Source organism: Pinus tabuliformis, chromosome 7 (genome assembly GCF_031772625.1).
Source record: "Pinus tabuliformis cultivar Carrire ecotype Pingquan chromosome 7, CPIR1, whole genome shotgun sequence".
Classification (NCBI taxonomy): domain Eukaryota; kingdom Viridiplantae; phylum Streptophyta; class Pinopsida; order Pinales; family Pinaceae; genus Pinus; species Pinus tabuliformis.
Genome location: NC_142293.1, coordinates 1,159,649,992 through 1,159,660,376, shown reverse-complemented (window position 1 = coordinate 1,159,660,376; position 10,385 = coordinate 1,159,649,992). Strand labels below are relative to the sequence as shown.

General features: G+C 38.8%; 1 protein-coding gene across 1 annotated transcript; it reads left to right on the top strand.

The window, feature by feature from the left end:
* The first annotated feature begins 1,201 nt into the window (after positions 1–1,201).
* Positions 1,202–1,726, top strand: LOC149251602 (MFS-type transporter clz9-like). Its single transcript, XM_089453937.1, has one exon. It carries the CDS (start codon positions 1,202–1,204, stop codon positions 1,724–1,726), a length of 525 nt encoding a protein of 174 aa, XP_089310063.1.
* Positions 1,727–10,385: the final 8,659 nt, after the last annotated feature.

The window sequence follows — 10,385 nt, the reverse complement described above, 5'->3', positions numbered from 1 at the left end:
CAACCTATGTATGTATATTGAAGTCGATGCAAACACATAAATTTCTTATTCAAATATATGCAGGTTGCATGTATTGGTTAACCCATTCATATTTAAATTTCAGGAAATACATAAGACTGGATTTCTATTATGCAAGTTTCAATTATTGATTACCATTTCCATATTTAAATTTCTTAATTAAATAAGACTGAGTTTATATTGCTAAAAAACTTCCACTAATAGAAATAAATTTTAACAATATACATGCTGTTGCATCCATGCCACGAGTTTCAATTGTCGATCACTTAAGGAACATGAGGAGGTGAGGGAAGAAGGGCGCACAATTGTGATGCACTTAATCATAAGAGGAAATGGTTTATGATGCCATTGCTGTCAATGCTCCATGCAATGATGTTGAGAATGCCCATGTGGTGGCAAACTCTACTATCCGGCCATCTACCACAGAGCCACCCTCAACCATAATACGAGGTGCAAGCTCAACTAAGAAGATCAATGCCATAAGAGGGTGGACAAATGAAGACATTATAGGTGAAATTGATGACATAGAGTTCAGGGGATATTTAGTATGTGCATTAGAAAAAACATGGAATTACATCCTCAAGCATATATTATTTGATTAACGGGCTAGCTAATATAAACTGTAAAGTGCCTGTCACTGTTATGATTGAAGAGAAGGAGGTCGAGGTTGTTGTGTGGTGTAAGGAGATGGCCCAAATGGGACATGGGTTAGAGTTGATACAACTCAAATGCACAGTAGCTCAAATATGTTAGGGGAGACCAAACTGCTTCAAAGATGGGTTTCCTGGCAAATCGAGGTGGAGTGGGTTTAAAAAAAAAGGATCGAGACCTTGCCTTATGAGCAACGGAGGGTCTCGACAAAGACAGGGCTTTAAATTTACACCCTGCAATTGTGTCTAAGTTCTATGACACCATCTCCCGTGCATATGAGAAACACTCTTATGCCCCAAACCATATCAGGAACTATGAAGAAATAGGGTTACGTGCTGGAAGGAATTGTGGCATGTGGGCAATTGCTAGGAGAGGGACTATAAATGTGACAATTTTTTTTCCTAAGAGTAGGGAGTGGATCACTATACTTTGTTGTGTCAATGCAACTAGTTTTTCAATCCCAAGTTTTTATTTATTCAAAGGAAAAACACAAATTAAAAGCTATATACATAATTGTGAACCAGGTTCATGCATGGTTGCACATCCCCATACATGGATGACAAATGAACTCTTACTGAATTGGATTTCTCACTTCACTGCATCTGTGCCAGGTGGTGTCTCACCTGAAAATAAACACCTACTAATCTTAGATGGTCATGGAAGCCACATGGCTCTGAAGACAATCGAGGAGGTCAACTATTTGGGTATTGACCTATTAACACTACGAGCTCATACCATTGACAGATTGCAACCCCTTGATGTCATATTGTTTGGGCCCTTCAAGAACTATTTTAGGGCAGAGCGAGCTTCATGGATGGCAAAGAATCCAAGAGTGGAGGTAAAAAGATTTGAGCTAGCTGGGCTTGCAAGTAAAGAATTTAAAAGGGCTCTAACGCCTTCAAATATGAAGGTTGGATTTAGGAGGACTGGAATTTCTCCACTAAATGTTGATGCTCTTAATAATGATACTAGTTGCAGTGAGGCAATTGATGTGGAAGGTCAAGAAGTAGAGGACTTACATGACCAGGTTGATGCCGAACAAGATGTGGGTTGGTAGGAAGATGTTATTGCTATTGAAGGTATGATATACCTTTCTCAAGGGAGCCTCTATGATGATGAACATGTATGTGAGACACAATTCAATAATGAACCAATTGCCAATAACATGGACGCTGCCACATCCACTGAATCACCTACTAATTTTGCGGGTTATATTCCAAATGATGCAGTTGATCATGAAAATGACAATGCAAATGTTCTTTCAAATGAGAAAGTAACAAGAATAAACAACCAATTGAGAATGCCAACCTAGGTAATCCCACCGCCATGGTTGGAAGAGGCCATAATGAATAATAAAAAACATAATGTGTCATCCACCATTGATGAAAGCATGTCAATGCCTTCTTGAGTGGAATAGTTGAGTACTAAACATGTTCATTATTTTGTGGATGATAGATCACTGGAATAAGAGTCTATTCAGAATGAAGTACCAAAGGAGGACAGAGGAGGAAAACAATGAGGTTCAATTAGGTTCCCCAGAGGTTGAAAGGAAAGTGTCAAGCCATAAGGAGCATGTGATAATGAACCAAGCAATACTTGGTAGGTTCCTAAAGGTAACAATAGAGAGAGTGAAGGCCACATTAACGCATTCAACAACAAATTATCATCAATTAGAGTGGAGTTCACAGTTACGCACCTTTGAAGAATATATGAACCTAATGTTCAAGTTTGAGCATAGAAAAATTGAAATTCAGGAATCTAAACAGAGAAAGAAGGAATTTGCCAAGGAAAAGAGAGATTCAAGGATTGTTGCAGCAAGGACTCGAGCAAAGTAAAGGCTTGAAAGAAAAAAAATGGAAGATAAGGAACATCAAAAAGATTTTGCAAGGAAAGAGACGGAGGCAACTGATGAACACCAGTATTGCTTCAAGAATGTTGCAACTCCTGGGGCTACCAACTTTACTTTATCAACCCGGGGTTCGTACAAACTTAGAGGTGACAGTGTTGTATACACAAGTAAATGTGATGGGTCTTCTCTTTATCACTGCTAAGTTGGTGATAGACCACTAAGTGTTTTCAAACCAAAATTCTATTGATTTAGAAGAATCTTGATTACCAATGAGGAAAAAGGGAAATCTACACTAAAAGAAATCTTGTCTACTGTAGTAATGAAAAATATTGAAATCAAATGATTAAACACAACATTCATCTAATCTAACTTCTAAGATGATTTTCTTCAAGGGAATGTTAAATTTTCATATGTGCAATCCTACTATCCTAGGAATGCAATTTGAAACATCAAAGATTCTACTGCTGTGCATGAAAATTAACAAAATAGCTCTTTTTTCTTTTTGTCATTTTGATGTCAAAGTGTGAAAGCTACCTTCTTTTGGTGATGCAACAGGTGGATTAGGGATGATGGTTGATGATTAGATGGCTTGGGAGGTAAGTAGGGGTCCTTTTCTAGCTTCCTAGGGGATTTCTCCACAATTTAGCCTCAAAATAGGCCACTACAGGTCAACCTACAGGATGTCCTAATGCTCTTACAAGATCCCCTGTATTCCTACAGGATACAGCCAAGAGTAAGAGGAGGGATCTGGAAGGTGATGTATGGGTTATGGGAGGTGAATAGTGGGTGAAATGAAGCAAGGGGGTGCCTAGGACTCCTTAAGAACTCAAAAACATAGTTGTGAGATGGTTGGATTTTCTCAACAAGCTTGCAGAAGTATTTTTGTGGAATGATGAATTTAGTGAGGGAGATAGTGAAGGAAAGTGATAACCATGGATGGATGAGGTTAGGATGGGGTTGCTGATCATGAAATCTCTCTATACTATTGAAACTCCTACATTGCATCAATCATTGACATTTATCCATAAATAATGTAAACAAGAAGGATTTCAATTAACTAAGGAGAATAGAATTTCATGAGCTAGCTACCTATTTCATGCATGGGAAAACTTGCAAGGTAATATGAAACCTTGATGAAATCTAATGTAGAACTGAAGATAGCAGAAATGATAACTAAATCATATTCTTCAAAACTAGTAAAATGCTGACCTATGTGACAGGAAACCCTAAATCCCATGAGAAATCAGAATTCTATCTTTTTGGGGTTGCATAGGAGTTCTTTCCTCAAACCATGGTCCCTGAAGGGAGGAGTGAGGCCAAATCCACCTACCAACCTCTTTTTTATATTCCTTTCTATTCTTAATCTAATGCTGAAGAAATGCACAAATGAAAGCAAACCAAACAAATCCACAACTACTTGTAATGAAATAATGCTCAACACAATTCAACCATTAATCTATGAAATCAACTGAACATACAAATACAAGAACAGGAGCCTTTGTTGCTAGGGTTGGGCCCTAACTCAAGAGCTTCATCCCTCTAAGTCAACTTAGTTCTAGATCAAGGAAATGTTCATTCTCATTATCAAAACAGAAAATTACATAACAATGTCTTCTACAAGTCTTGAACTCGAAAATGACTAGTGTTTTTACAACAAAAATTCAAATACTAATGAGGCTATAGGCCTCATTATTTATACAAGTGATGTTTTCAAGGACTTCCTTAAATCTAGTGAGGCTCATCTACCAAACTAGGGATGAACTGGCTCCTTAACTGTCACTAGCTTGGTTGCCTTTTGATCTTCATGACTTGGCCAACTTGCAACTCTGAGCTAGTGTGATTTGATGGAGGAATATTCGAATGAGTGAGGAGTAAATGAGGAGGATATATCCCCCACAATCTATCCTCCTTGTCTCATTCGAGTTTCAGCCCTTAATTAGCCAAAATTTCCATGAATTTCTCTCAAAAACCTACAACTAATGCACATTAGTCCACTAGGCATAATATCTCACTTTGACTCATCTCATTAAGAAAAATATAATCAAAACATGTAAGAAATTATGAGAAGAGTTGATTTGATTAAGCTAGGAGGTGTATTAAGGTCCATATAGTTACCAATTGATGAGGCTCATCATTACCCCCCTACTGAAAGTGTTGCTCATCCTCTGAGCAGCTCAATCTATATCCATGTCCTTCATTGCTCTAGTGGCCTCCCTGACATCCCATCCTTCTGCTGTAGTTTCATCTTCTTGTGCATAGAATCATGTCTTCCTCTGTATCTCCTCCCACTGCCTTCTTTCTTCCTCTTCCTTCCTTCCTTCCAACATTCCTAAGAGCAGTGATGGACTAAGTCTCAAGCCAATCTAATGAACTTTGAGTCTTTGGAGAGCTTGCTTGTACATGGGTGTTACGTTCAATGCCTCTCTCATTCTATGAGGAGAATGGTACTATCTGATTTTCAAGGTGTAGGGCAAAGTGTTCCATCTCCTTTGGCAAGCTTGCATGCTATCATCCCTTAACAGCTTGAACATGTCCTCAAATTGTGTGATTGCTTTCTCTTGGGTGGAAAAGTACCTAGGTGCAAGTTGAGGGTCATTTTCAATCAAGTTATGGGTTTTCATGACAACCATTGGATTTGATTGCTCAAATATTATCATGAGGGGTTATGTTTCTTCTCTTTCCATTACTTTCTTCATTTCTGCAGCCCTTGCTTCCTCATGATTCATCCATGATGGTAAAGCCATCAACTATAAGTCCCCTAGTTTTGAATTTGGATCCCACGTGTTCAAATCAGTCAAGGCCAAGTGCTGGAGGTAAAACTCAGAAATTTTAGCTCTATCCTCCAATCTTGTTTGATCACAGAGATCAATGAATTGTCTATAGTCTTGGAAGGGCACATTTCCTCTCTATGCTAAAGTTTTATTTGGAACTGTAGCCATTGTTCCTTAAGATACAATGCATAGGAATTTGCTGGCATTTGGCACTGGATTTCCTCTAAGGATAAACTGGCCATGGATGCCAATTAACTCTCTTTTTCTTGTAGCTATCCCCTTAACCATGCATTCTCTACCTCCAATTGAGGTTTTTTCATTCCCTATCTGTCCCTTAGGCTGCTTAGTTCTCTTCCCATCTCCTTTACTTTCTCCTCCATGTGACCTATGTCCTCCACTCCTTTAGATTTGACAATTTTCATCCACCTATGTGTTCTTACCCTTTCTTTCTGAAGCTCAAAAAATAAGGGGATGGAAAATTTATGTGGAATGACCCTACCCCCTTCAATGAAACTATAGTAAGAGTCAGTGTTGGGTTGAGGACTAGGTTCCCTCAATCCTGAATCCTCCTTTGTTTATTGCTGCATGATCCATTCTTTGTCCAATTTATGAGTTTCTTGTAGGTTTAGCAGAGTTTCTTGTAGGATGGACTCTGCTTCCTATAGGTCCTTATGTGTCTCTTGTAGGAGACCTTTTCCTTTGGATGAGGCAGATCTGGTGACATGCCTCCTAACATAAGTGATAGGAGACTTGGGAGAGGCTTGTCCTGATGATCCTTCTCCTTGATTTTTCACAAGAGGAGCTATCTTCTCCATCTATTTCGGTGAGTCTTCATTGACAATAGGAACATTGGTGGGTGTTTGAGGTTTTCCTTGCCTGATCCTTGTAAGTTTTCTTGTCCTAAAGTACAATGGAGTTTACTTTGTATCTTCCCTTTTTTCTTGATAGGGGTACTTAGGGAAGTGAGCGCAACTACTGCCTCTTTCTCAGTGGGTTCTGCAGATACCCTTGGTGATTCCTCTAGTTATTTTCCTTTCATTGTAGACCTATGTTCTTATTTGTCTTTTGTCTCCTCTTTTCCATAATTCGCCTTCTCATTCTTGTCTTTCTTCTCTTCTTCTCTCGCTAGTTACTCAATCTGTTCATCAATTTCCTCCTTTGCATCTTCTTCTGTCTCTTCACCACTTTCCTTCTCCTTTTCTTCCTCTTCTTCCTCCTCTGTTTCCTCTTCATCCTTATCTGTTTCTCCTTCATCCCTTTCACTGGCACTAGGGCTTTTGTCATATTCAAGGGATTTTATTTCTTCCTTTGTCTACATGTCTCTGAAAGTTGCCCATGTGATGGGGAGTCTTAGGTTTTGGAGGTCATCTTCTATGATAAGTATAATTAACCCATGATGGGATAGCTATTGATGGTTTCCTCCCTACACCTTAATGCTCATATCTATCACTGATTGAAGAAGAAATTAGAGTATGTTTAGTCTGTTCTGAGGAGGTGTGTCTGCTCCAAACCTCAGCTCTTGGAGAAACCTAACATGGTACCCACATACCACACTATACCTACCTTAACATGATATATACTTAATGTGGTGGTAGCTAATTTCATTCGAATGATATGACATACTTGCTTTTCTGACCCCATTTTTGTCTTCCATTTCCTGCTCTCCTTCCAAAAAGAATTTCTTCTTTGAAATTTGGTTGTTACCTTTATCTTCCTTTCTCCAAGGAAAACCTAAAGGAAGTGTGGTGATTCTGCCTATGATTTTTAGGGGTGAGTTCTATAGAGAGGCCTTTCACCACAATAGTGGCATGGGTCCTAGGCAGTGGTATGAGGGAGTGAGAAAAGTCTCTAGCCACTTCATCATCATATCCCCTCAATTTTTCAAAGAAACCCATCCAATTGTGCCTTGTGAATATCTCTAGTACAGGAGGGTGTTGATGAATTCTCACTGTATTTGTGGGTTCCCTCTTCTTAAATCCCCCTGTCATTTTTCTTTGATGGATGTGGAGGGTTGTATATGCATGATACCAAATTCTAGTGGATGAGGAATTTTAAATGAAAATTTTGTGTATAATTCCCCTAGACTGCAATATTTTCAACAAAATAGAAGGCTTTTATATATATTTTTTTACTTGGAAAAGGTGGGAAGGTATAGCTCCTACCTCCTTGTCACTACCTAATGAAGCTATCCTTTGGTTTTTCTCTTTAAAAATTCTCACTGCCAATCCTGTAGGTGAATGTTATGTATCCTGTAGGATCCTGTAGGTTATTTTGTAGGATTTTGTATGTGCTCTTGCACTGGAAATAATCGCTCACTATCTTTCCTATAGTCTACTTCAGGGGCCGAGAGCAAATTTGATTTGATGTAGCCTTGAGATTTTGAATGCCTCTATGCATGGGAATCAACATTTTATTTCCTCATATGGGTGATTTGAGTGGGATGGTGTGTTGGCAACCGAGGTACGAGTATCCATTTTTGGACCATTGGTCCCACTACCACATCATCATTCTCCTTACCTTGTAATCAGCTCCCACTTCGGCCATCCGTAACTTAACCACTTTCGACCTCATCTCTCCTTTGTACTAACTTGACTACTGCCATGTGTGTAATGAACTAACTGTATTCTCCTTGTTTAATGACCAAAGGTGGCCAAGTTAACTGGCCACCTTTTTCTTATAAAGCCACCTCTTTCACAAATCTACATGTTTGATCATATTATGATAACAAGAGAGTTGAAGTGAGAGACATACCTGTGGTGAGATGCCTTCATGATGCCTTGTTGGAGAGTGAGTCCTTGCTGTGTATTTGTTGCATGCGTTTTTCTCTTCTTCTTTTTTTTATTGTCCTCTTTAATGTTTTTCATTGATGTGCAGGTATTGGATGGTGATGCTGATGATAATGCTACTACTACTGAGCTCTAGAGGATCTTCTTTCACCTCTAGATCTCCATGGTGAAGTTGACTGCAACCTGCAATTTTTTGTTTTGTGGGATAGGCTACTACCGGATTTCCTACAGGACGTCTTGTAGCTGCCTATCCCTCAAAAATTTTAATCAATCCTTCACTTCTAGAGCATGAGGATGGTTGGCATGGGTAGAGAAGGGGTCTAGGGATTGGTGAATGAGAGATATATCTTCTAGGTGTTGTCTCCTTATTCTGTGGCTTTATCCCTTTTTTTTTTCTAACAATTATAATAAGTTTTTTGAAACTGACTTTATTGGATGAATGCAGGGGTGATAATGGTGGAGAGGGACATGCTGATGAGATGGTGAAGTAGAAACTTATTTTTTTTTACATAAGAAACTTATCCCCTTGCTCTAGGGTTACTTTCCTTGGGATTCCCAAGCCACTGTAATTCATACAGGATCATCCTATAGGTTTTGAGTGAATCTTGTAGGCTTACAAGGAATCCTATAGAAAACATAGAACCCTTGCAAACTGAGCTAGATGAGTTAAAAGATGGAGGGAATGATGGAATGATGAAGGATATGGAATGGAGGAATGGAAACATGAACTATATAGGTCCTTTTGATCCTTTCTTATTGCTTTGATCCTCGTCCTACGGACCTACAAACAACATTTTGAAAGTTTTCTTTTCTCTCTTTTTCTTTTATTTTTAAAGTCTGTCTCTAAGAGGTTTTCATCCTAGCTGCTTGCCCTAGGTGCCTCAAAAGAGGTTTCCACCTAGAGATATTTTTTATCTCTTGTTTTTTGACACCATTAGGCCACCTCAAGAGGTTTTCCACCCAACAATGGGACTCAGGTGCCTCATGGAGGTTTTCACCCAATTCTCCTTATTTTTTTTCTTTTTTTTTTCTTTTTTCTTCTTTCTCTTTTTGAGTGACTTGATGGGATAAAAGCCGAGACTTGCTCCACTATCATGCAAGGGTTCTATGACATAAGGCCCTAACCATCTAGTCCTTAACTTTCCTTTAAAATATTTGTATCTGGAATCATACAACAAAGCCCAATCACCTTCTTAAAATTATTTTCCCTTTATGTTCTTGTCATGCCATAGCTTCCTTTGAACTTTAGTCACCTCTATGTGCAAGAGGGCTACATTCTAAACTCATATAACCCATTCAGCTAGAGAAATCTCTGTTGTTTTGCACTGGTGAGATCTAGATCTAGTTGTGCAGCCATTACCAATGTATTGTACTCAAATTCAATGGACAATAGAACCCTTCTCCCAAAGACTAACTCATAGGGATTGAATCCAGTCGTGGTCTTCTAGGTGGTATTGTAGGCCCAAGTCACCTCAACTAACCTATGATGAGCCTAGGTATTGCAACAAGAATGTTGAAACCCCCAGGGCTACCAACTTTACTTATCAACCCAGAGTTCATACAAACTTGGAGTTGACAATGCTATATGCATAAGGAAAAGTTAAGGTCCTACATATTGTCTCTATTCATCTGGCAAGAGACCCTAAGGGTTATAAGCTAGACTTCTATAGGGTCAGAAGAAGCCGTATTCTTTGATGGAAGAAAAGAAAATCTATTCTAAGAGAGAGCTACTCTATTGCAGTAATGAAGAAAACAACATGCAATTCTAACTCACACCATAACCTAATTAACCAGTTAAACAACTATCCTAAGCAGAATTGCTAAATCAACACTAATATGATGCTATTATCTACGTTGCAGAAGTAAAGAGCATCAACCCTAAGAATGTATAAGCAAGGAAACTAAACTAATCTGGTGGTAGCGTTTAACTAATATGCAGAACAAATTTCCTGAAGGAGTCAAGCAGAGGAGCAGTCGAGGGATGAAATTAGTGAAAAGAGGACATAATGAAGGATGAGCGGTGAAGATCTATCGCAGGAGATTACGTAGATAGATGGACGAACAAGATTAATGAAGAGGATGAGCAGCAGAGATCTTATCACGGACGGTTTAGTGAATAGATGAACCAAAAGGGTTAATGAATAGGATGAACGACAAAGATCTTATCGTGGGTAGTTTAGTGAATAGATGAATGAACAAGGTTACCGAGTAGGATGAATGACAATGATCTTATCATGGGCAGTTTAATGAATAGATGAACGAATAGGGTTACTGAACAGGATGAATGGCAGAGATCTTATCGTGGAGACT